The sequence below is a fragment of the Barbatula barbatula genome, assembly GCF_947034865.1.
Source record: "Barbatula barbatula genome assembly, chromosome: 2".
In the NCBI taxonomy this organism is placed as follows: Eukaryota; Metazoa; Chordata; class Actinopteri; order Cypriniformes; family Nemacheilidae; genus Barbatula; species Barbatula barbatula.
In genome coordinates, this window is record NC_136767.1 from 20,211,505 (window position 1) to 20,236,927 (window position 25,423).

Below are 25,423 nucleotides of genomic sequence, written 5' to 3' on the forward strand. Positions count from 1 at the left end.
TCCCGTAAATTTGATCAGAAAACAACCTTTACTCTGTTTACTTTCTATGTTGCTTCGCAAACAAAACTGCAATTATTAACTGCTGAGAATGAGCACAAACCGGTTTAATCGATAAATGCTCTTTGATGGGTGAAGATGTTAATCAAACTGCATTTAACCACATTAATGACACGACTTATTTGTTCTAGATCTTTTGTTTTAATAAATATTAGTTTACATAATATGCTTATATCAATTAAATAATAACTGCACCGTTTTGTCTGCTGAAATTTGGGTCACATTGAAGAATGCATTATTCCTACATTAATTACAATTTTGTAGCGCAACAACAAATGCTGTAGTTATACAAACTTTGTGTGTTTACTTAATGTTGAATCAGGGATACTTAACAAATGTTTCTTCACTATTTTTTCTAAGCAGATTTCTAGGGACTCGGTTGTGACCCTGCATGACCTGTTCTATTATGTAAGCAGCAGAGTACATGTCAACATGGATAAAGATGAGTTCCTATCGATCCTCTTACTGTTTAAACACACCCACAGTTCACTGCGTAGGAGTAAGAAAGAGATTTGCATTAACCTTCAGTCTTAGCAAAACCCACTCATTGAAAAACGTGACAGTTAAAAATAACACAACAAGAACTTTTATAAAAATATATTTTAAGTCATAATAAGAAAATAATCCATTGTTTCGCCTCCTTTATCCAAATCGCATGTGCTCTGTCTCTAAGGTACAGTGGGTACAAATGGGGTTCAAGTATCCCATACAAAAATAGTGTAATATGAACTATTGTAAATTGTAGCAGGTTGTGGATAGTGTTGTTGAACCTTAAGCTACACTGCAAATAAAAAAAAGAAAATGTTAATTCCTTCTTTCAGAGACAGACTGAGGTTTGATCTTGAGAACCTATCATCTCCGAGAGGAATTTAAAATGCCAATGGGCTTGGCAAATGACTCAAGCACACCTGTCCCTGCCCTGTGCATACAGGTATAAAAGGGAGGTGGTGTCGGCCATTCACTCATCTTTTTGGGCTGAGGAACTTGGGAGACATCTCCTGGTCGCTGCAGCTTGTCGCCGAAGCGTTGTGTTGAGAGACAAACTGGGGACCTATCTTTACACACCACGGCACTGAGCTGCATCACAACCTCAAACGGAGCAACACTGACTAGACCAGCGAGTCAGAAGTGAGTGCTACTGCGAGATGTAATCTTCCAGTGGGATCAGTACTTTGTAACATACCTTAGAGGCTTGTGCCGACCGCGTAACAGGCGATGGCATTTGTCTCGATTAGAGAGACACTGCCCGACACCGTAAGGAACACTGGGGAAACCCTGCTCTCCTTGCTGAAGAGCGCTTTAGAGGCCACATCCTACGACAAGGGGAGGTTACATGTGGAGACACCAACATGGTCTCAGCGGTGGGGAGAACAACATGAGAAAAAATGCGCCAGCCCGAGTAGGAGGGACAGAACCCAGGTGGAGTAACCCATCCAGAGGGGAGGTCACAGGTTCGCCGACAGGGGAAACCAAGAGTGAGGAAATAACATACGGAACTTCCCTGCAGGGAATTCACTTTGTATGGGGCAACAGTCCGAGTATAGGGGTTCACCTGAGCAGGGGGGACTCCACCAGTACTGGATCACTCCGCCGGGTCTGTTACCACCATTGCCAATACTTAGTGATGGATGGAATGCCGGTACTTCACCCTGTGGGGGAAGAAGGGATGCTAAATTGCGCACTTGACTCTCCTGAAGAGGGGAGAAGGTGCTTTCGCAGGCCTACGCCCAATCCAGTTGCCAGTCTTACATGCTGGTAGCGTGCAAGACACGGACTGACACTGGTTCCACGTGGAGACTGTAAAACCTTGCGAAGGTGCTGGGCGAAGCCCAACCTGCAGCACTACATATGTCTGCCAGAGGCTCCCTGAGCCAGTGCCTACAAGGAGGCCATACTCCGGGAGGGGTAGAGGCGCAGTGCACGTACTGGACACAACACGTTGGAGGTTTAGCACCAGGTCCAGAAAGGGGAACCTTGGGCACGTAACCTGGTTGGGGCCTCAGGATAACGTGATAACTACCTGGCCGAATTCTAGGCACCAGCTGTCTGCGGGCAAAGACTGCACGTTACATCTGGAGGATGTCGACATAGCACCTAGCCATCCCACAATCCAGGGAAGTAACAGCACCTGAACTCACCAGCCAGGAACGCGCTGAGAATGTGCCCTCGTCTTGGGCTCAACTGCCTGGGGGCGAGAGCTCCAATGTGTCTACTGCATCTGATGTCAGGAGGTAGTTGTCCGATGCAATGACAGAGAGTTCGGCCTCAACCATCTGCCAAGTCTGCCCGCTATGGGACGGTCCACCGGAGCCAGGTGACGTGCTGGGTTAGGGGTGGTCCACGAAGCCGGAGGAGCGACATCCATGGGAACCCCTAAATCAGTACTGCTGCTCGCCGAAGCGGTTGACCTTGCAGAAGCAGTCGAACGTGCTCGGGATGCAAAAAAAAGGTGCCGGCAGCACTCGGAAAGAACGTAGCCAGCCGTGAATGCAACACCTTAATCGGCATGTTTTTGCATAAGGAACATGCTAGATCAACAAACCCGTCTGACTCAGGGATGAGTCTGTCACACCCAAGGACACAGATGCGAGACCGATGCGAAACAGCTCTTCAGTTTCCAGATCCTGGCAGCGCCTCCTCAGCAAATATCTACAGCCACCTCTACAGTGTGAGCACGCCTCTTCCAGCAGCCACAGACTATTTCCAGTCTACAGTCTACCCTGCAGCAAGCTCATAGCCAGCGGCGCCAAGGTCTTCCTCTAGCGGCTCAGGCCCACGGTCCCCGCTCCTTCCTTCCCTCCGGCCCCTGCAATTCCCTCCTCTCTATGCCTCTGGCCCGCCCTCATCACTCATTGGCCACAGCAACAGTCATGTAGGTCCCAAGCAATGACCCGTGCTCATGGAACCACCACCCGCCTCTGATGATAAAAGTTGAAAAAGGTCCTGATGCCTCCACTCTCACTCCCATTGGCAGATCACTTACGGCGAACTTTCATTCACCTTTAAAAACACATCACATAGTCACTCTTGCCCCCTGTCCTTCTCCAAATTCACTGTAGCATTTCTAAGATACACGGTAGAGCCCTGTGTGGGACTGATTTTTTTTAATCCAGGCCCCGCCCGCTCCAGTAAATTTCTGGCAATCCAGCACGCTCCCGCAATGTCTGTGTTTCACTGCCGCCCGCACCCGCAATTTGTGCGCTTGCCCCCGCCCGAACCCACGAACAATTTAACTTAAATAATTTAAACAATGTTGAGGTATGCTGATGTTCATTTCAACAGACACAGAACATTTGCACTTAATGACTTTTGTCAGTAACAATAGATACTTTTGTCCAAATGTCGGACTTGCCTTACTTCTGTTTTGTGCAGTAAATCCCCAGTAATATTCCTCTCTACTTCATTTACCGGCTCCATCCTTTCTGGCAGGCAGCTATAATTGCGCTTTCTTTTGGGGGAACACATTTCTACACCTATCAAAGTTTTTTATCCGCAAAATGCAGACACTTCCCAAACGCATGCTCTGCTGCAGCAGACACATGCCAAGCCCACGCTCTGCCGCAGCAGACATTCCCTCCATCCACACCGCTTTCCTCACTTCTACGCTCCACCGCTCAGTAAACACAAATTCAACAGGCAGCCTCTGGCGTCTTTTGTGCTCTGCTGTCTGACATGTACCTTGTGGGGTGCGCTCTAAGCTCGGACCCTCTCCCCGGACAGCACGCCAAACAAGCATACCTTGCCACTCCTGTCACTATTATAATCGTATCATTATTATAAGAAAAATGATATGATCGGTCAGTTTTATTGTCACTTAAAATGAATCTCTCCCATTGATTTACTGTATTGTCGAACAGCGGAATGCTACCAGAAGGCGCCTCAACCTCCTTGAAAGCACACGCTCGACTTGCAGCATGCGCAGGCTGCGCAGACAGCATATGACATAGCACAACTGGGACTGCTCCTTGATCTTGAATTACTCTTGTGAGACTTGGATATTTCACGTAGATAGAGTCTGCATCGATCCAGGAAGTCAAATATACATACAGTGTCAAATAGGGAAAATCTGCCAACTTTTTTTGAAAATAGTATTTAAAAGTTTTTACATTTTAGAGGTTTTTAAATATTAGAGGTCCCTGAGGGCTCGCTACAGAATTTACTATAGTAAATATTATAACATACTAAATTTCTTTCATGTAACGTCACAGTAGGAGGTCCTTAAAAGGTTGGCAGCACCAATGAATACCAAGCATAATTACTTGCCACCATAAATAACAGGACCACTTGCATTTATCATGGATAGAACAAAAACAAATCTCCAAAACTAGAATAATACAATAGAATATGGCCCGCAACAAGATAGGTGGGTGATTGCCAACACCAACCTTACGACAGACTTTACTCTAAACATGCGGTACTACAACATACTTTGACACTCTTCAAAAAAAAGGTGCTTAAAAGGTTATTCACTAAGCCATAGAAGAACCATTTTTGGTTCCATAAAAAGAATATTAAGTCAAAGGTTCTTTAAAGAGCCATGTCTCTTACTTTTTATAATCTAAAGAACCTTTTTTGCCAAAAAATAACCTTTTATGTTTGTGTTCCAGAAAGGTTCTTCGGCTGTTCAAGGTTCTTTATGTAACCATTTAGACAAAAATGTTCCTTCTATGGCATCATGAAACACATTTATTTCGAAGAGTGATCTTGTACCTTACCTGTCAATATCTGCATTTATTGTTATGAGTGAAATATTGTTTTATAGTGCTTTTACTGTTCATGTGTTTGTAAAAAATATTGGACTTATAAAGACCTTTCATGTTTCATTTAGACTGTGGCTCAGTTTTTCCCTGCACGTATAAGAAACGACCAAAACAACAAATTCATGTTTATCTTGCACAGAAGTTTAATTCAGTTATTTTCATAGTTTTTTTGTATTCCAAAGCCAAAAGTTACTACAACACAAACTTTTAGCATTTCCCATCAATTTTGTGGCAAATGTGCAGTTACAGCAATTACAATAAAATAACGAAAGACAAAGTCACTGTGCAATTCTGCTTTGTTTATTTGAGAGCTACTTTTATTTATATATTAAAGATCACAAGGCCTTCGGGGAGTTAATATTGACTATGTTAAAAGATCTAGCATCCTCCTACCACTAGTGATATCATGTTTGTTTTTCTGCTGGATTCATAATTCTTCCAATGAAGAGGATGTTGTCATTTTTTTGGTCAACAATAAAGATCATGAAGGGCTTGTTGAAACTTAAAACCTTCAGCGGGTTGTAGGACATTGGTCTGAACCGAACTGTTGTCACTGCAGCTGCAGTGGTTCCTTCCTCATCTATATCAAGTGAGGCTTGATGCACAGCCTAAACGAAACCATAAACCTTAAATATTGCATTTTCTCAAATAAACATAACTGAGCACATTGATATGTTTAATCATCCATGCAAAACGTATTTGTTTATTTACCTTTGAAATCATCATTCTGTCCTCTGAAATTCCTGAGAAATCAGCCTTAGTCGTAAACAAATCCGTCATTCCCATATCCTTCAATATATCCTTCAGAGAATATGATGTTTTAAGAGACAGTTTGGGGACATAGATGTCAGCTTTTCTGAAAGACAAAGAAAATAAACTAAGGTTAATCTTAATATAAGATGAAATGAATTGTTACCGCAAGGAATTAAGACAAACGTGGAACTGGAACATTTAAAACCTTTTCGAAACAGCTCGCATCCACTTTGTTATGTGCTCTCTAGAAATTTCCTCCTCAAGATAAGTGAGGTTCTTAATTAATGGTCCATATTCTGGGACAACCAGCAACATGGAGAAAGAGTCATTGTAGTCAAGACAGAGGACTTTGGCGGAAAGATCCATGTCATAATGAACCTTGAGAAATTCATAATGATGCATGAATTTGACCTGAATGGTGGTCTCAGAATCCAGATAGAATTTTTCCTTACGGGTACTGCTTGGGTTAAATGGCAAGTCCCATTTTCCTTGAGGGGAAAAAAAAAAGATTTGGATTACTTAAAGGGAACTCACAAGATCGACAAGATGTGTGTGATTGTACATGTCTGAGTTTACCTTTAAAATATATGTAAGTGAGAAGGAACATTAAAGTATCAGCATCCAGATCTTCAACTGCTTTATCTATCTTGCCATGTGTTTTTTCTTTCACATACATGTTAATTTTATCTATTGTTTCCTTGTCGCTGAAGTTCACTGCAAAGCCCTCTGAGTGATAAAACTCCTTCATCTTCTCGAAAAACTCCGGAATCTGCTTATATTTGTCACTCACATAAAGAGCAGTACCAGCATCGAGGTCCGCCCCGGTCCTCTGGTCGATGTCCTCCAAGAGACTGTGGAACAACTGGTGCATTTCTTCAGTGCTGAATAATGAGCTATTATAACCAATGCCATTGAGAAGCTGCTGTTTGGTCTCACCACCGGCTCCTAAAGAAAGCTCAGAAAGAGCCATTGACACGCTGAATGGAGAGAAGAAGATATTCTTGGAATGATAATTGGGCATTTCCGCAAGCTTCTTGTACAAGCGGAGGGCAAAATCATTGTTCATCCTTAGGAATGACAGGAGTTTTTCACTGACAGGAGAGATTTCTGATGTCTCTTGATTTCCATGAACAATTGGATGAGCTACTAGCAAAGCACAAATCCACAACATGTTCCTTTCCATGATTTTGTTTTAGGGTTTCAAGCACTAATCTCCCAGCAACACACCCAATACCTGAGGAAACAAATCGGTATTCAACAGATTTAGACAAGCAGATACAAATAATTATTATTTGGTCTTTTGTGGCTTCTCGACAACAAATTTATTAATGAACATGTTTGGTTTTCCTCATCTGAACATACAAATCTCTCACCTGTCCGGCCAGATGCCGTCTTTTATCCAAACTGAACTACAAAGCCTATGTCCCAAATTGATTTAAAAACAAACGTTACTTTGTTTGTCTTCTTATGTTGCTTTGCAGAAAACTGTAATTATTAACTACGAAGAGCTGACACAAAGGTCTCTCATGATGACATAATTTAGCAATCTCGATTGATGAGCTGACAGATGTACACGTTAATATTTTTAAGAAATGTTTGTTTAAATGTCAACCAAGAATAAAATTACATTTGACTGCTGCTCTTGGATAAATGTACTTTTCCATAAAAAATCTGAGCATTGATTTTTACAGAATGTTTATTATTCATAGCAAACACTGTATTTTTCATGAAATTCATAGTACAGTTTACCAGCAAATCTTTACATTTGACTTTACTTTTTTTTTTAAATAGAGAGGTGACTAGTACACACGGTATATATTTCACAATCCATTTGCAGATACTCTACATGGCTTGTTTTTCAGACGTAGAGTACAGGGTGCATGTCAACAAACAAGTGATAAGATGATTTTATATTGAACTAAAGCTCCTGTATGACGTATCGCTTCATTGCCCCCTGAACTCTCTGTAAGTTGCTTTGGATAGAAGCGTCTGCTAAATGACTAAATGTTACGCCACTGTTGAAATGCTCATTGATTACAGTATAGGCTGGGTTAAGAGAAGGCAAATCTTTGGGATCGTTATCCCACCTTTTATTGAAAAGACAAATGACAGGTGACCAAAGGAAATGTAGTAGATGTGTCATTATATCTCATCTCAAAATAGCAACATAGCCATTTGAAGAAACTATTGTACAGTATATGCTACGGCAAAGCGTCACCACACAACATGTTTCACTCTGATCACTTAAGAGATTTATTTTTGTAACAGTGCACTGTAAAAGAAATTACATTTGAATTTTTTTATGAGCATATTTTTCAATAAAATCATTTCTCCACGTATTTCTTCAAACGATTGAATATTAAAAGGCCTAAATCATAAACATCTGAAATTACCTACAAAGACTACAAAAAAGAAGAGAAAGACAAGTGCAATTTAACAAATATATTTTCCAGCCAAAGACATATACATTATAAACAATAATAAAGAGATTTGATTGACCAAGGCTCAGAAATTTGGTTGATCTCCTCTATTCCTCCTCTTTTTCAACATTATGTTTTTTAGGCACCTGCAGTTAACAAAAAGAGATCAAACAGATGTAATTTATGTATTATGTACAATGGAAGTTTTTTTCGACACATTTGACTTTTTCATTTAGGTTCCTATAACAACTTCTATACATACCTTTGGTGTCTCTGTGTTTTTCTCACTCTTTCGACCTTCCAGTCTTCCTCTGTGTATAGGTCTGTTTTGTGGGAAAACACACAACTTACACTAAGTTTAAATTACTCTCTTAAATTGGAATACTTTACTATGAGAAGAAATACAGAATACAAGGAAACAATGTGCTAGAATCAGTCAAAACAAAAAAAACACTGTCAGATAAATAACTCAGTCCTAACTTGTTTATAAACCATACAACCTTAAACATACCCAGAAGTGCCTGCAGTACAGGACCAGGAGCTATCATTGAGAAAGGTATTAGCCTCAGCAACTTTGTGCCTTTGGATCCTACTTTTCACCTGCTGCTCAGCATTAGTGTTCTTAGTGTAATCATAGGCTGAGGGCTTCCATTGGTCAAAACTTGAGGGGTCTCTATGCCACCCCTGAGGTGTCTGTTGAAGGAGCTCTTCGCCTAGGTTGGCTACCAAAAGATGCACAAGAAGTAAAATACAATTGAAAAATCAAAAGATGATTGATAATGATGCAACTGAAATTGTGTTATTGGACACTTACCTTGATGTCTCACCCTCCTGTGCCTCTCAGGAGATCTTCTCTCAGGGGCCTCTTTGTGGTGTGGTTTCCGTGGAGATGCTCCTTCTACTGAATAAGCCGTGTGAGGCCGGAGGTCACATTTATCCTACACGGAAAAAAACTATTAAAGAGTTTCACCATGACCCCCATCCTGTACATGAACATACCAAATGAAAGGAATGTGTGAACTATAACATAGGGAACTATGCTCAATTTGAGTAATTCCCGCATATGTGTCTTATGGTATGACAGGAAACATTTTGAGAAAAAATTAAGATAAATCGCTTTTATGCTATTTTGTATTATAAATAACAAATATAAAATAATATAGTATTAAAAGTTTTTTTCCTACATGCTTGCTGTCAAACCATGATGTTTAACTACACATAGCTTTATTTAGGTATATAGATACTGATCAAAATTATTTAAAAACATTAAGTCACACGGGCTGTCATACCTGATGGTGAAACAGCACATTCTCTTCCAAGGCAACGCTACAAAACTCACAAGGAATGAGCACGTCGCCCTCAACAGGGCTAGGGGAAGAACTGTATAAGAGTGGCGAAACAGAAAGTGGCAGGGTGGGCGGACTGGGCGTGCGGGGAGGAACAACATGTCCAGCGTCTTGAGTGATGATGTCCTCATAGCGAAGAGAGGAAACCTGTTTACTGAAGGAAGCAATAGCAGAGGCAGGGCTACACCCGGTCTAAAAGAAAAATAGAACAAAAAATTACTTCTTTATTTATGGTGTTAACTAAAGGCAAAAATCCAAAACGTGACAACCCATATACCGTATATATAGCAACAAAATATATATTCCCAACCCATATTACACAGAATTTCTCTGTGGTTTTAGAAACAGGGAATTTGATCAGGGTTGAGGCTGTGGGAGAGGCTACAGGGCTGAAATTTGAGGAGGTTCCCATGGAAACAATATACAACACAATGGAGAACTAACAGGATGGAATGAAGTGGGATATTCAACATCACTGTTAAAAAATACAATAGCTTCCTATTGCTTGTCAAGTCTAATGTTCTATAATAGTAATATAAAGTAATATAAACAACTAAAGAAAATTGCAACTGCAATGCTTCAAGTATACCTGTGGCTGATGCAACTTCACACTTGCTGCCTGTATGATCTACCCAATATATGCCTGACATAAATACAAAGTCAAGAGATTGTTTTGTTTGTATGCCTCAGCACCCACCTGATGTAAGATAAGGTCTTCCTCTGGAAAGAGCTCTTCACAGAACTCGCAGGGCAGCATGATGTTTGAGGAAGTGCTATGGCCTGGGGTTGCAATGGGTTTAGGGGGAGCTGCAGTGCTGTTGTTTTGAGTGCTGGAAGAGAGCTGGGAAGTGAGATTGCTGTGGGCTGGTGTCCTTCCAAGACGATGGTCCCACACATCAGTCCACACACCCTGCTGACCCCCAGGAACCTCCAAGTCACCTTCACTTTGCAGGCTGAGGGCCAGCATGTAGTCAAGACTGGAAGAGTCACAGTCTGGCAGCTGGCCGAGAGACCACAGCAGGCTGTTGTTGTTGTTCCCCTGCTCGGCTTCCTGATCCAGCACTGAGGAAATGAGCAGAGTGGGAGGTTATTTGTTTCAGCACAACATTTTTTTTCCAGCATCCTGTTAAAACCCTCCCATTGCATTCCACAAAATGTTAAGTCGAAACACGATTTCAAAATGATAATTGCCAGATTAATACATACAGTAAGCAAAGTCATTGCTCCTCGTTTCTGCATTCCTCCGGGTTCCTGCCCACACTGTTCCTCTGGTGCTATTGTGCAGTCTGTCCTCCAAGGGTCTTGGTGGGCCCCTGCGATCTGCTGCCCCGGTGTTGTTATTATTGTGGATCCTCTCCTGGGCCCTCAACAGGTTATGGATAGAGTGTGTCTCAAACCATGCTCCAGGAGACTGGGACCCTGACCCTACACTCTGCCTCTCCTGAGGAGGGGTGAGGCTACCGCATAGGGCTGGATGAATGTCTTGCTCCCTCAACATAACATTGCACTTGCAGACCGGGCAGGGCTCTGTGCGGGTCCCACAGTAGTCCTCGTGCTCTTTAGACTGGCAAAATGCCAGCTCCAGCTCGCAGAATTGACATGGGACCATTCGGTGACTGCAATCAGACCTCTGAGAAGATCAAAGCAAGCATTAGGATGTGTTAGATAGCAATTTAATCTAATGTACAAGATTGATCAAATGCATAAAAACTTTTCATGTCGCACAACTGTACCTGGTGGGTCTCCATGAATCTCTTCTCTGTCTTCAATCCACATTTGCATTGTTCCTGTACAATTTTTACATTGAAGTAATTATATTTAAAAGTAAAAATGGAGAATAAAACAATTAAATGTGGTCCGTATGGCTATAACCACATACAGTCATCCCAACTGAACTGTACCTCTGCATGATCCTGCTCTTTGTGCTGAACAAGTTCAGCCCGAGGAAAAGGCTCCTGGCACACATCACAGAGAGCAATGTTCCTCCGACAGTGAATCTCGTGGGTCGTAAAGTTGGCTTCTGGAATGTCATGTTTGCTAAAGAGGAATAGGATATGGATTAAAAAACCATCCAAACTTTGCATATAGACAAGAAAATGAACTGCCTGGGAGACATCTAATGTAGATTTGAAGGAACACACAGAACAATTGAAAACAAAAAATCTTCTCCTTAAAAGAAACTAAAAAACATTTCTGAAGAATGTATCCACCTTACCAATTACTGCAGAACTGGGTGTTTTCTTCGGCCATAGCCTGTGTGCGGATAGAGACAGTACATCAATTATTTGCTATTATTTGGTGTTCTTTCATATTATTTGGTAAATAAACCAAAATAAATTAATATATTTGAGGTGAGGTAAATAAAGCCAATCATGGGCGTTTTTATTTGTTTGTTGTTTCCTGTGGTTGTGCTACAAAAGATACTCACCTTATTTATAAGAAGCCTTCAAGCGACTTCTTGAAGCAGCAGTTTCGGTAGGGATGTAAAGCAGTTTAGTCCTTATTTTCGGTCCACGATCAAGTATAAGGCAATGATTTAAAAATGGCAAGACAGCCAGTATTCTGACACCACAACATCAGAATAGATAAAAGGGTTTAAATATTTACATGTTGGTGGCTGCGCTGCTAAATATGTCAAATAGAGATATCCAAAGCGTTGTGATGAAACTTACTACAGTACTGGTTCCCGAGTCAATGACTATAAATCGATACAAAACAAAGAATAAATTGCTACTGGACAGAATTAGTAATGCGTCAACTACCACAATTATCAGCTTCGTGACACTGACATCAACAAGCGAACGCTTTCGTGAAAACGGCTGACGAATTGCAATAAAGACTTTTCAAAATAAAAGACGAAGGGAAGCGCAGTTTTATTAGGAAACCTAAACGCAATGGTAAAGAGCAAAGAAACCTAGAACATATGGAAACCCTTCGTTTAAGTAAGAGGCATTTATTTTCTTGAATGTTGTGGAAAAAAATGAAGTAAATATTATGAGGGAAAAATATTATTTTATAAATATAACATTTATTAGGTAAATATTATATTGTATAAAGATTTTAAAAGAGTAAAATGATTGAATAATACATATAAAAATGTATGCATAATAATAATTGAATAATTAATAACATCAAAGCGAAATTACTTCTCAATATGTATATGTTGTTATTGTAAATATATTTTAATTATTTAAAATGTTTAAATAGATATATAATTGTTGTTTATGGCCCGACCAATCTACAAATAAATCGAGAGGGCCTTTATTTGGTCATTTTCACAGTACATTTTCGTTTCTGGCTTCACATACGTTGTGGTCGCGCCCCCTAGTGGACACCTAACATCAAAGCTCAACTGGCAAGCGCGACGCCTACCGTTATACACATTTCTGAGCAACATAAATAACAATAAATTATGATCACTTTACTTATGACCACTGAATGTATTTGATATAATGTTTAATATCACTGCAGGAGATTTTATAATGTTCACTGGACCGTAATATGGTAGGACATCGTTTTAAAATGTGACATTATTTATTGTTATGGATTTATTTGGACACAAAACAGCCATCGTACTAAGGTACAGTTAAACAGTATTGCGATGAGGGTCGTGTTGTGTCTTTGTTGTCATTCCTCTGTCAATATAACACATCGCCTGTTAACTGTACAGATCAAAGTAATCCATTGATTTCGTGAAATAAATTGTTTATAACCCATTTCAGTGAAATGTGTGGAAAGATCCCCGTCTCTTCTCCGGAGTCTGGTCACATGCACGCTCGGGCATAATGGCTGCACAGGAGCCCTCACCACCATCTTCATTAGAAGGCAACAAACCTGGCTTCCCCAAGAAAATACTCGCCAACAAGCTGGAGGACAAGCATCTGTGCAATATCTGTCAGAAAATCCTTAGGAGACCGTTTCAGGCGCAGTGCGGACACCGTTTCTGTTCGTATTGTTTCAATAAAGCAGTGAGGTAAGCGTCATTCAGTCCGGATGGCCCACCTGGTACGACACTACAAAAGATGAATGCGACCTGTCAGGCCTTCCGTGCCGTTTTTATTGTGTATTTTACGGGTAAACAAGCCGTAAACGTTGGTTCACACCAGGCAACGTAAATAAACGGGGCCTGTCAGGTTGTGTTCGGCTTCTTGCTCAGCTGGGCTAGCTGTAAAGTACAATATAGCAAGACAGGTTTACATCTCGTTGGAACTACTGCTATTGTCAAAAGGCGATTCTTTATGTGTGCTGCTGTGCCTTTGTATTTGTCAGCGTTATTTCTTATGCATGCATGCATGAAAGCTTTTTCTTTTGTGCCGTACAGCTCTGGACCACAAAAATGCAGTGCATGTATAAAAGAGGACATCTTTGAAGAGCCAACATCTATTTTGAAGCAAGGCTGCGTAAGTTTTGTGGTTTTCTAATACACTTACTAAAATCAAACACGATTTTTACTATTCATAGTTATCTATGGTGTATCACAATCGTAGTAACCACAATTGAGGTAAGATATTTATAAAAAAAACTATGGTGATAAAAACTGGTAATCAGTCAAGGAAACATTAAAGCTTTTTAGTAGGACTACTGTATACTGTTTGCCAAAACATCACAGTTACTGAGAATCTTGAAATATTGAAAGACCCCAGTGGTCTTCTTAGAAAGTCCCAGAGAGCTGTGGAGGATTTTTTGAAAGGGGAAATGTGTGTGTGTAAAATTGTATTATAAATTTTGGAGTAAGGATGATTTCGTAAAATACACTTACATTTATACATTTGGCAGACACTCTTAACAAAATACCTTTATGTGTATCAGAGATGCATAAGATATTTAATTTTAATTGTCTGAACTTTCTTGTAGGCTTTTCCTGATAATGCTGCTAAACGAGAAGTTGAAGCTCTAGAAGCTGTGTGCATCAATGAGGAATGCAGTTGGACGGGCACCATCAAAGAATATGAGGTAATGAAGTGGGTGCTCTCCCACTTCACAATTTCACAATAGTTCACCCAAGAACAAAAAAAGTATTGTTAACTCAACCTCGTGCCATCCATGTATTCGTTAATTCAGATGATCACATATCTTAAGTGGCGCAATACTCTAATTCTTCCTACCTTTGTAATGCTGTTAAAGCTCATAAAGTGCATCTATCAAAATAACTCATACGATTCCACAGGACAAATAAATATCTTCTAAGAGAGGGGTTCACTGTCTTTTTAACTCCATGGTCCCCCCACTGTATTTAACAATATTCAAAGCAGGTCTGTACAGTGCAACTGCGACTTGTATGTCGCACGTGCTACGAAAAAATCTGTCTGTGCGAAGAATCAATTTACCTGTTTAGCACGCGTTCGATACAGTTTTGCATTTAGACGAAAACGTTTGTTCATATGAGGTGTGCTTGTCGCGGTGCTTGTTTGTGTGTGATGTAAATCCATGATGCGTCGCTGTTTTAGTTGATTTTGCATTTTCAACTACAAGTCCATACTTGGAGCCCTATGATTTGCACGATGTGGAAACGGAAGGAATAGCGCAGGCTTTTAAAATATGTAATCTGCTTGTTTTGCGTGAATGTGATTGACCTCCATCTCCAGAGGTGATCTGAGAGTTTATTTCATTCATTTTTGAAATAAGAAAAGAGAAACCCTATTGTCAACCACTCTTTGCGACGACCCATCAGTGGTTAACTGGGACATCCAGATTAAAAACACTGTATTGTATTATAGTAAATTGTAGTTTTCTAGTATAAACACTACAGTATACTTATATTTACTATATTTACATTTACTATAATAGTGTTCAAAAACACTATTGTATCTCTAAAAGGAGGAAATTTGCTGTAGTTTACCATAGTAAATTATATAATAGTATAGTACAGTTTGTGGACAAATTTATATTTATATATATTGTATGGTAAAAGAATGGAAAACACAGAACTATATATACAAATTAAACTAAATTATATATACAGATCGACCGTTTTTTTCTCTGCCTAATGCAGATGTTTAGAAATCAGGCCAGTCGATGGCAGATATATGAGGCTGTTTTTTTGGCAGATATGTATGCCTGCTTTTCTTTTTTCCACCTTCATCTTATAAAATCTAATTATTTAATAAGAAGTGCTATAGAATATTGCTTAAATTAAACATTTATTGAAGACATGTCTCTTCAAATTAGTGCACTTGATTGAAACAAGATTGAGTAAGTGTTTATTTCAGGGAACAAGATGGCAGTCTAATTCATAGCAATAATACATTGCTCAAAACTTTTAATCACCTTCTCAAACTGTTCTGAAGCATGGTTTTTGTTTGTTTATTGGCAGACACTGCTATTAGTCAAATAATCTAAGTGAAAGCAAAAATGAAAAAATCACTCGTATTACACAGCCTACTGCTCTTAACTGCGTTTAAGTTATATGTAGCTATTAGCCGTTTTCTATTTTAAAGGACCGTAGACGCTCTTGTGGTCGAATGCGTTTAAACAGTCACAAAAGACTGCCTACGGACATATGCGTAAACGACAAAAAACAACTACTTTGGATTTGAACTTTGGCCGAAGACTTCAAAGTATGGTGTAATGACAAAAATCGTACCAAGCAAGCAGAATGTTTTTTCTCCATTTTAGATTTCTAACACCCTTACAGTGTACAGCGTGCCTCGCGGCTATCAGTGCAGAAAAAAATCAGTTCTCTGTATGTTTATCTGCCCCGTTCATGTTCATTTGTAAATTGTGTGCACTTATTTGATCCATTTGATAGAACGATCGACCAAAACGCATCTTAATACCAAGTATAAACAAAGTCTGGCCCACAAGACACAATGGCGAATATTCAAAGTTCTAATTTTTCAACCTGCGCAATTCACGCTAATTACGAGTTATAATGTGTTCACACCAAGCGCGAATGAAGCGTTAAGTGCGAGTGATTTACATGATAAGTCAATGCAAAGACGCGATGACCTACTTGCGATGCGATTCGTGCGGATGAGGCGGCACGAATGACGCGAATCGAAAAATCTGAACTTTGGCGAAAATTCATGCCACGTTAACCAATCAGGAGCTTGCTTAATGTCTATCACGTACGCTTCATTCGCGTTTGGTGTGAACGCACTGTCAGAGGGAGAGAAATGATCCAGTACAGAAACAGCATTGATAACGTCCGAGTTTATATAGTTATACAATGTGGACAACTGTAATAATTTAGCCGCTGGGCCCATCACCAGGTTTCGGTAGCCTTACATACATGTAGCCTAAACTATGTGGTTGAAGGCTCACTTACAATAGAGTTCCAAAAAGTTACTCGCATTCTCAAGTAGCATCACGTTTAATCAATCAAATATACAAGGCTAGTTAAAGAACGAAGGATAAAAATTATTTAAGTCTTACCGTTTTCTTGTGAAGTTATCTGGTTGTTAAAAAGTAAGCAGGCAGAGGGGGACATCACAGTGTTATGCCGAAGGCAGCGTCGCGTTTTCCACAACAATGCTAAGCTGCTCACAGATCCACCTGCCTGTTAATCGGCCTAATTTGCGGAACAATCGGTATTATTTTTTATTAGATGTTATACTTGTTCTACAACTGTTTGGCCTGTGCTACAAAACGTTACACCTCTGTAGCACCAGTGCTACATGCAAAAGGAGTAAACATACAGCCTTGCAAAGGCCTCATCACACTTACAAAAACTCACAATTTCTACCCAATATAATATTTCCGAGTTTAACATCAACCGGAAGATGTTTTTATAAAAATGGCCAAATAATTATAAGTTTCTTGGTTTTTATTTTTTTATAAAAATGTAATTTCTAAATTATTAGTCATTTTGGGGCCCCTTTGGAAGTCCAAAAGGGGCCCCCATGTTGCTAACCACTTTTAGCAACTAAAGTAAAACTATGTTTGTGAGAGGAAATGATTAGTACAGTGTATTGAGTTTATGATATTATGTTGTGTACTGTTAACACAGCACAGTGCCGAATGCACTAAAATAAAATATAACGGAACGTTGAGTCTCCTTGGTTCTTACGTATCCCATGACTAGTCTTAAATTTAACAGTTAATAAACTTATAGACAGACTTATAAACTTGGAAAAAGTCTTGTATGATGGACCAAGTAATCAAACAAAAACTGAACTGGTTGTCATCTTTCAAAGGCAAATCATGAGGGGAAGTGTGACTTTAGGATCCTACCCTGTCCATTATGCAAAGAGCTTCTGAGAGCCAACGAACTTGAGCGGCACAATGAAAGAGAATGCCCGGAAAGGACATTGAATTGTAAATACTGCAAGGAGCCTTTTCATTTCAAAAACATTAAGGTAAGACTTGTTTTTGTTAAATATTTTATGATTTATAATTTTTTTTATTTTTATAAATGCACAAGCATTTACAGAATTTCTTTGCTCAAAAAGCAATTTTAGAATTTCTGTGTTCTGTGTTTAACTTTATGTTGCTATTGTGTGATTTAAGACATTAAAATTTTGGTTTTCAGGCCCACGATGAGATATGCCCTAAGTACCCGATGATTTGTGAAGGCTGTGCCAAGAAAAAAATTCCCAGAGAGAAAGTGAGTAAATATTATCAAAGTTGTTGATTTACTGTTTTATGTATGTAATGCATGTTGCAGTGCTTAATGTGTCTAATATATTATATAAATTATATCTAGTGTTTATAGTGAAGATTAGGGATGTTGCGGTGAGTACATTTTCCCACCGGTTAATCGACGCATAGAAACACCAGGTGTACCAGTGCCACCGGGGGTGGGGTGTTTGCTTTAGGGTGGTAGAACTGCGAATGATGCATTTTACTTTTCAGTTTTAAATAGCTGTAATTTGGGAACGGCAATTGCTTGAATTAATGGTGGGTTCAATATCTTTCTTAATAAAAAGTACAATGGCATTTGCTTATATTTTACAAAGACCTTACAAAACGCATAATCACAGCACAAATCAATCAAAAAATAAATAACAAACAAACAAAAAAAACATTTTACGTAAGATAAGTAGCAATTGCAAGTTCGCATTACGTTATATTAAATATACTCACGAACAAACATTTAAAAAAAACGATATCTGCTCAATATAAGATGATGTGTTCTTAGTGTGAACTAGAGGTCTTCTCGGGTCCAAAGATCTTTACCCGACCTGAAATGACCCGAATCACTTTTTACCCGAACCCGAGACAGACCCGATAACGTTTTTATTTTAAAGCCCCGACCCGAGACACACCCGATAACGTTAGACCCGAGTCCGACCCATCGTATATATTTTTTAAACCCGACTAGACCTGAATGTAAACCGACGTGTATTAATGAAATTAATATGGCAATGAACACGTTGATCCTCTTGTTTTGCTCTGGCAAATTGCGCAAACTGAGGCTAAATGGGTTGTGCCAGTTTTAGCTGAATGAAATCTAAATAAGTAGGTATGACGACATGGCAACCACTAGCGCAAACATTCAGTCTTTTAATATCTACTTCTGGTCGCCTGGTGGAAGTATGTTTTTCCTGAATACGATGGTATCTACATCGAGTGCAAACCCCTGCAGCGTTGGAAACTTCGGGATTTCAATTCTAAGGTGATTTCAGATCACCGCGACTTTCGGAAGATTTGCGTGGCTTTCAACCGATCGGCTGAGGGTTGGAGGAGAGTTGGTAACTACACGCACACACACAAGCGACGCGCTGTTATTGTACAGGATAGTTCGGGTCTTCCTCGGGTCAATTAAGCAAAACAATTTTTTACTTTATATTACTCGAGACCCGAAGACACTAATAATATACCCGACCCGTGTCCGAAGCTCCCGTGAATCTTTTAGACCCGAACCCGCTCGGGTCTCGGGCCGGACCTCGGGTTTTCGGATCTAAGTGGACCCGTGAAGACCTCTAGTGTGAACTGTTTCGCTATGTGCTGTGATGAGAAATAAGGGTCAATATGGAGGATTGAGAGCCTTTTGTTTTAGGATTAAAAAATATGATTTCAGGAAATCATGAAGCCATTGTGACTATGTAAAACACCACAGACATCCCATGCATGTTTTAATAGTACAATTGTTGAACAACTCTTGAAGTTGGGAGCACAAAGTTAATTTCGAGCGCTGTTCTCTATTTATTTGCTTAAATATTATGAATGCAAGTTACCTTTGCATGCTATTAGGTAAAAATTTTGCAGTTATTATAGGGGATACTGTCACTGTCACCATGACAGTATAAAAGGGCATTTTAGGACAATCAACAGTACTATTTCCTCTCTCAATCAGTAGAAAACGTGGTTAAAAAATACTGCCATGTACCGGGAAATCTGGAAAACACCGTTATATACATTTTTATGTCATACTGCCAAGTTCCTACTCTTCAGTTCCAACATATATCTCTGTTCTACTCTTTCAAAAAAAAAGTACTATTTAGCTCTGTGTACTGTGGCAGGCTATAATGAGACTAGGTTTTTAATTGCACTTGTGCTTTTTGTTGTCCTTATGCTGTTCCAATTGTTTCCATTGTTTACCTTATCTGTAAGTCGCTTTGGATAAAATCGTCTGCTTAATGACTAAATGTAAATGTAATGTAAATGAAACGAAACGAAAAACGTTTTTGTTAAATAAATGGCAAAGCACCGTTCTTTTAAATAAGAACAAAAAGAAAATTCAAACATAACCGGTGTTTGATAACAGTTCTTACATATTCTACTACATGTTCTTTCCCAGAAAAGCCTTCGTCTTGTCAGTTAGGACTTCACTCTCCTCAGATAAGGAATAAATGCGAACTCCTGCTGCTGATCTTTGCTACAACACCTGTGCCGCTTACGCTGAATGCAGCAGCTGCGTTCAGATGCGCAGTCTGGTATTATAACTAAACTAAGTGTATCACAGGTGACCGGTGATCGCAACAAACCTAGTGAATATGTGCAATGTTTCTTTGTGTTGTTTAGCTGTGTTTTCTTTCTTCATCTACAGTATGTGGACCATATTAAAATGTGCACCAAATTCAGAACACCTTGCAGATTTCATGTTGTAGGCTGTGATATGACGGTATGTAAAACTACATAAATATTTATGGATGTACCCCTAGTCCATTTATGCCTCATACTAATTTGAGCATCTCTGATTTCACATAGGTGGAAAAGGAAAAGATCCACGATCACGAGCAAGCCTGTTCCTACGAGCACCTAAACCTCCTACTGCACTTCATCATGGGCATCAAGGTGAACTTGGAGAGTCTGCAGCCTCAAAGTCTGGAGTTGGCAAGCCACAAGATCCACGAGCTGCATCAGTCTCTGCGGGAGCTGGAGCTGAAGATGGGCCAGCTGACCGGAGCAGGAGCTTCCGTGCAGGGGGCCTGCGCTCTGCTACCACCTCTGCCAACTCCAACGCTTGGTACGTCTTTCACCCCTCTGCCTACTGCCGTTGGGGCGGCCTTGGAACTGCAGCTACACAGCGAGAAGACCAAAGTAGCAGAGCTCAGCCGACGTTGCCAAGAGCTGGAGCTGAAGGTAAGCACCTTCGAGAACATTGTCTGCGTGCTCAACCGTGAGATTGAGCGCTCTGCAACCACCATGGAGGCCTATAACCGCCAACACCGGCTTGACCAAGACAAGATTGAGATACTTAACAACAAGGTAAATCATTTATTTATTTATTTAATGTGATGCAAGGCTCTCAAATATTTTTTAGATTGGAAAAATAGTGCTAAATATTTAATGAACCCTTGTGCAGGTACGGCAGTTGGAGAGGACGGTGGGACTAAGGGATCTCTCCATCGTGGAGATGGAGGCAAAGATGAGGGAGATGTCTGCAGCCACCTACGATGGCATCTTTGTGTGGAAGATCTCTGATTTCTCAAAGAAGAGACAGGATGCTGTAGCTGGACGTGCACCAGCTATGTTCTCGCCTGGTAATTTTATTTTATATAAACAATTTTGATACATAATGGGGCAGTTGTCCTCACAAGGATTAGTTTATACCAGGACTAGGCCTTAGTTAAATTAGGTCGTTTTAAAAGAACATTACTGATGTGCATCTCGAGACAAAACAAGCGCACTTGTTAGTTTGAGTTGTTTTCGATCAAGACACCTCTAACATTTGGTGCATAGACCACATGGGAAAACGTAAGCAAAGCTGATCCAACGCTGGTCTAGAAGTTCCTGTTTAATTCTTTTAACACTACTCTATGGTTTGAACAAGATATAACCAACAGAACATTTATGACCGAATCAAAATGTTTACTAAACATCTTTAAGATTTAATTGCAGTATATACAGTATATCTTTAAGATAAAAAAATTAAATGAATAAACATGAAACCGGAAGTGCTTCTGGACCAATGGTCTAGCAAATCTGACCATCTGGCAAAGTGGTCAATAGCCATTTCAATAAATCACAAAAGTCTGGTCCACTTTGCAGGTCACTTTGGCTGAGAACTTATAGAACCTTTTTTGTATTTATGTTGTTTAGGGGTGCCTTTATCTAAAATGCATTATACAACAATAATAAACCGGAGCCATAAAAGTACTTTTTTGGCAAATCTGCGTTTTATCTCTAGATCATGCACCTGACCTTGTAAAAAATTACATGGTTTCTTATGCACATTTTTTTTCCCTGACTCTCAAGAGGTTTGACTGCGTCAGTCCACCGACTGGACTTAATAAGCATGGACTTGTCAAAACAATCATGACCGAATGACTCTTTGATGCACCTTGTTGTGTTTTACAGCATTTTATACGAGCAAATATGGCTATAAGATGTGTTTGCGCATCTATCTGAACGGGGATGGGACGGGACGTGGTACTCACTTGTCTCTGTTCTTCGTGGTGATGAGGGGACACAGTGATGCCTTGCTCAAGTGGCCTTTCAATCAGAAGGTCAGTCTGATTGTCCATGTGTACATTGTGTGTCTGAACATTTTCTAGTACGATCCCGTCAGACCTCATCATTGTAAAGATTTTGTTTTTGTTTTTAGTTGGGTGTCTTCATTTTCTTTTTTGTTTGACTTCTAGGCTTCATTTATCTCAACCAATTCATATTTGTTCATTCAAAATACTCATCAAATCGGACACTTTTGTCTGTAGGTCACCCTGATGTTGCTGGATCAGAACAACCGAGAGCACATCATAGATGCTTTCCGGCCAGACATCTCCTCTTCCTCCTTCCAGAGACCTGTCAGTGACATGAACATTGCCAGCGGGTGCCCCCTCTTCTGCCCTCTCTCTAAACTTGACTCCAAGAACTCCTACATCCGAGATGACACCATCTTCATCAAGGCTATTGTTGACCTTACAGGCCTGTAAGATGTCGCTGCTACTCCGCCATTCTAATTTCTCCAGCCTGTAGGGGTTCCCGTGCAGAACTATTTCCGGAGGTCTGAGCTCTTTGGTGTGCTTGTTGCGAGCCCTGAAGAGACTCCAGTAACCAGTGCGATACTGCTTTGGGATTGACTCCGCTCTTCGTTATGTACCAAAATTGTTCCCAGAGTTGTGTGCAGTTGTACTATAATATAGTTTCCCTCTGGGAATGCTCACTCTTTTAAAGCGAAATGATAGCTGTCAGCTGTGATTGTAACGGAACTACTTGCCTGTGCCGTAAATACGGCACCTTGCCTTTTATAGAGATTGACAAGACTTTCTTCACGGGATAGACGCATTTAATTTCCAAGCTCTTAGCTTGTGTTGCAGTCACTATTTGCGTATTATTTTCTATCTTCGTGTTCAAGCTATTCGTAAGTCAATGTTTCTTGCGTAGACAGTCGTGGAATCGCGCTGACGTATGACGTCGATTCTTTCAATATCGCGACCGCAACTCGCTTCACATTCTCAATCACTACTCTAAGCATACGCTACGCATTGACGGTCTTCTGACATTCCCTTTTAGCATTGTGTGCCTCAAAAGTCTTGTTTTCATTGGTTCTCTCTAGTGGTGGACATTGCTTGAATTCCCTGAAGTCCAAAGCGTGGAATTTGGGTCTTGTGAGTGAGGAGTCGTGCGTGTGAAGGTGTGACCTTTGTTTCCATTTTTGGTGTTCTTTGATGTATTAGTTTGCATGTTGGATCTGTGGAAGATACATTCAAGTTAGCAACAGACCAGGTTAAAACCCTGGGCCTGATAAGCAAAGACAGTTTCATTGTAAATCGCTGTTGAAGAAAACAATCACGCTGGCATTAAAACCATCCGTTTTCTTTTCTAAAGCCTCACCGGCCGATTTTATTATGGTCATACATGGTTATACAGAAACACAGCCGTGAGTCTTAAGGTAGTGTAAGTAGGACAGATTGTGTGCTTTATCGTGATGTGGAAAGGCTGATGTTCAATAGCATTTCAATGTTTTCCTGTCTTTTGGGTGTTCTGTTGATATTGTGCTGCTTTGGGCAAACGGATGCCATTAAAACTATACGACTTGCTTCGGATTGCGCCGATCGGTAAGAACCAAGCAGGTGTTTTAGAAACATAGTCTGTGATTCCTGTGGTCCTTATCTCAGAAAGATCGTAGGTTTAATGTTCTAGAAAATGAGGAATTTGATCGTCGTGTCGTTTCGAGGTAGCCTCAGTCCTTAATAGATGGATCAATTGCATCTTTGGGCCCATGAGATCATTAAATGGGAAGATTCTGTTATTCGTGATTGGAGAAGGCGTTGCTAGACATGTACAATGCATTACTTCTACATAAGGGCTTTTTTAGTATACAGTACGTCTTCCATGTGAGCTTTACGGTCTGATTCTTTTCTTAAATGGAGTTTGAGATGCTTTTTAAAGATGCCTTCATGCTAACAAAGCACCTCGACCCAGCCTATTTTCAAACCAGTTCCCACAGATATCGAAACCTCTCTGTGCACGAGATGTTTCGATAGAGAAGATAAAAACATATTGTAAATTATTGGTTTACGTAGTAGACCTACGTTTTATTTGTATTGCTTTTTATTTTGATCTGTTGATTGAGATGCAGAATATGACGGTTTTTAATGTGAGTGTGGTATATCGTTTAAGTATAAATAGATAATCTAAACAGTGTACACGGTTGTATGACTGGTGTAGCTGTGGATATAACAAATATGACTCATAAATATATAAATATATTATAGATTTATATTAACAATAAATGTACTATTTCCTGTTGGGATGGTTTCAAAATGTGTTTGGGCTCATTTTGGGCTTTGGTAAGTTCTCCTCCAGTTTGGCAGACTATCCCCTCAAAAGCACTTGTCTACATGAATAAGTCTCACCGTTGTAGATTTCCCAGCTTGCTTTTTGCCCCTATGAGATTTCAGAGTATTTGTGAATATTTCTTCGGTGATGTGCCTCTCTAGCATAACTGCTTCTAAACAAATGGTCTCTATACATAGCTTTAGCTGACAATGCATGTGGCAAGCGTGTCGTATTGTAAGTCATCTTAAAATGATACTTTTTTATTTATTTTGAAAACACACTTTAGTTTTGTCATGTCGAGTAGGAGTCACTTTTTTCATTGTACAATTATACAAATTATACACTTTTTTGCTTGTGCAATTATACAAGTGTCCTTCCTGTGAAATCTACACTTTGCATTGTCTGGGCTCATATTCATACGTTTAAGAGGTGTACAGAAATTGGGTAAGAGCCCCATTTATTTGTAAGAAGTAATAAGTTCTCTGACTTGAGTTTTATTTTTGAATAAACATACACTACACTATAAGCGTGTTGTTTTTTAAGTTTTTGCATACAGTTGAGATTTCAGCTCACAGAAATATTTAATGGAATACAGGACTGATTTTTTTCCTATTCAGCTAACTGATATTTGTATACTTTTTATTTCTGAGGTTGCATTTCATAGAGTTTGCTTTAATAATCAAAGATATTTCTACGTAACTTTGTATGCCTTTCTCATGGTGTGCCAGTGCCACTGATCTTCCTGATTCTGTTCTACAGAGCTAGAGATGTAACTGTGATGGCACTGTTGGTTTCTTCCGTGAATTGTTGTAGTCGATGTGCTAAGGAAGGAACCTTTGTGTAATTCATCCTGTATTTTGGTTTAACACTAGTGGAATCTGAAAATAAAGTTTTTTTCAGTTCTCTTATTTCTCCTGTGTGTTGTGTGCTGTATGTGTTGTGTTATTGCAAACAACCACATGGGGGCCCTGATGCACCA

General features: G+C 39.8%; 3 protein-coding genes across 7 annotated transcripts; 1 reads left to right on the forward strand and 2 right to left on the reverse strand.

Annotated features, from left to right (window-relative positions):
* Positions 1–4,114: 4,114 nt before the first annotated feature.
* On the reverse strand, positions 4,115–7,127 carry LOC306904798 (alpha-1-antiproteinase-like). Its single transcript, XM_079474914.1, has 5 exons — positions 6,944–7,127; positions 6,147–6,804; positions 5,776–6,058; positions 5,529–5,673; positions 4,115–5,425 (listed from the first exon to the last, which is right to left on the reverse strand). Exons 2-5 carry the CDS (start codon positions 6,751–6,753, stop codon positions 5,222–5,224), a joined length of 1,239 nt encoding a protein of 412 aa, XP_079331040.1. The 5' UTR covers positions 6,754–6,804; positions 6,944–7,127; the 3' UTR covers positions 4,115–5,221.
* A 123-nt stretch (positions 7,128–7,250) lies between these two features.
* On the reverse strand, positions 7,251–12,185 carry trafd1 (TRAF-type zinc finger domain containing 1). Of its 4 annotated transcripts, none has more exons than XM_079481986.1 (12): positions 11,944–12,185; positions 11,765–11,835; positions 11,552–11,589; positions 11,238–11,373; positions 11,070–11,123; positions 10,543–10,966; positions 10,034–10,398; positions 9,280–9,528; positions 8,805–8,928; positions 8,502–8,712; positions 8,253–8,313; positions 7,251–8,136 (listed from the first exon to the last, which is right to left on the reverse strand). In XM_079481986.1, exons 3-12 carry the CDS (start codon positions 11,584–11,586, stop codon positions 8,098–8,100), a joined length of 1,698 nt encoding a protein of 565 aa, XP_079338112.1. In that variant the 5' UTR covers positions 11,587–11,589; positions 11,765–11,835; positions 11,944–12,185; the 3' UTR covers positions 7,251–8,097. The 4 variants fall into 4 exon arrangements, with proteins under 4 accessions (XP_079338112.1, XP_079338111.1, XP_079338113.1 ...); XM_079481985.1 differs by having other exon boundaries at positions 11,765–11,898; positions 12,009–12,138; XM_079481987.1 differs by having other exon boundaries at positions 12,009–12,122.
* Positions 12,186–12,734: 549 nt separating this feature from the next.
* On the forward strand, positions 12,735–25,345 carry traf2a (Tnf receptor-associated factor 2a). Of its 2 annotated transcripts, none has more exons than XM_079474995.1 (11): positions 12,735–12,840; positions 13,059–13,309; positions 13,658–13,736; positions 14,191–14,289; positions 17,472–17,633; positions 17,807–17,881; positions 20,267–20,341; positions 20,428–20,928; positions 21,026–21,203; positions 22,021–22,169; positions 22,377–25,345. In XM_079474995.1, the coding sequence occupies exons 2-11, from the start codon at positions 13,122–13,124 to the stop codon at positions 22,593–22,595; spliced, it is 1,725 nt and encodes a 574-aa protein (XP_079331121.1). In that variant the 5' UTR covers positions 12,735–12,840; positions 13,059–13,121; the 3' UTR covers positions 22,596–25,345. The 2 variants fall into 2 exon arrangements, with proteins under 2 accessions (XP_079331121.1, XP_079331120.1); XM_079474994.1 differs by having other exon boundaries at positions 12,737–12,916.
* The last annotated feature ends 78 nt before the right edge of the window (positions 25,346–25,423 follow it).

Coding starts and splice junctions, on each gene's coding strand:
- LOC306904798 (XM_079474914.1), bottom strand. CDS start 6,753: ATGGAAAGGAACATGTTGTGGATTTGTGCTTTGCTAGTAGCTCATCCA. Junction 6,059..6,146: donor CACTTACATATATTTTAAAG/GTAAACTCAGAC, acceptor TTTCCCCTCAAG/GAAAATGGGACTTGCCATTT. Junction 5,426..5,528: donor ACAGAATGATGATTTCAAAG/GTAAATAAACAA, acceptor GGTTTCGTTTAG/GCTGTGCATCAAGCCTCACT.
- trafd1 (XM_079481986.1), bottom strand. CDS start 11,586: ATGGCCGAAGAAAACACCCAGTTCTGCAGTAATTG. Junction 10,967..11,069: donor GATTCATGGAGACCCACCAG/GTACAGTTGTGC, acceptor TGATCTTCTCAG/AGGTCTGATTGCAGTCACCG. Junction 8,929..9,279: donor ATGTGCTGTTTCACCATCAG/GTATGACAGCCC, acceptor TTTTCCGTGTAG/GATAAATGTGACCTCCGGCC.
- traf2a (XM_079474995.1), top strand. CDS start 13,122: ATGGCTGCACAGGAGCCCTCACCACCATCTTCATTAGAAGGCAACAAA. Junction 14,290..17,471: donor GCACCATCAAAGAATATGAG/GTAATGAAGTGG, acceptor CATCTTTCAAAG/GCAAATCATGAGGGGAAGTG. Junction 21,204..22,020: donor ACCAGCTATGTTCTCGCCTG/GTAATTTTATTT, acceptor TGTGTTTTACAG/CATTTTATACGAGCAAATAT.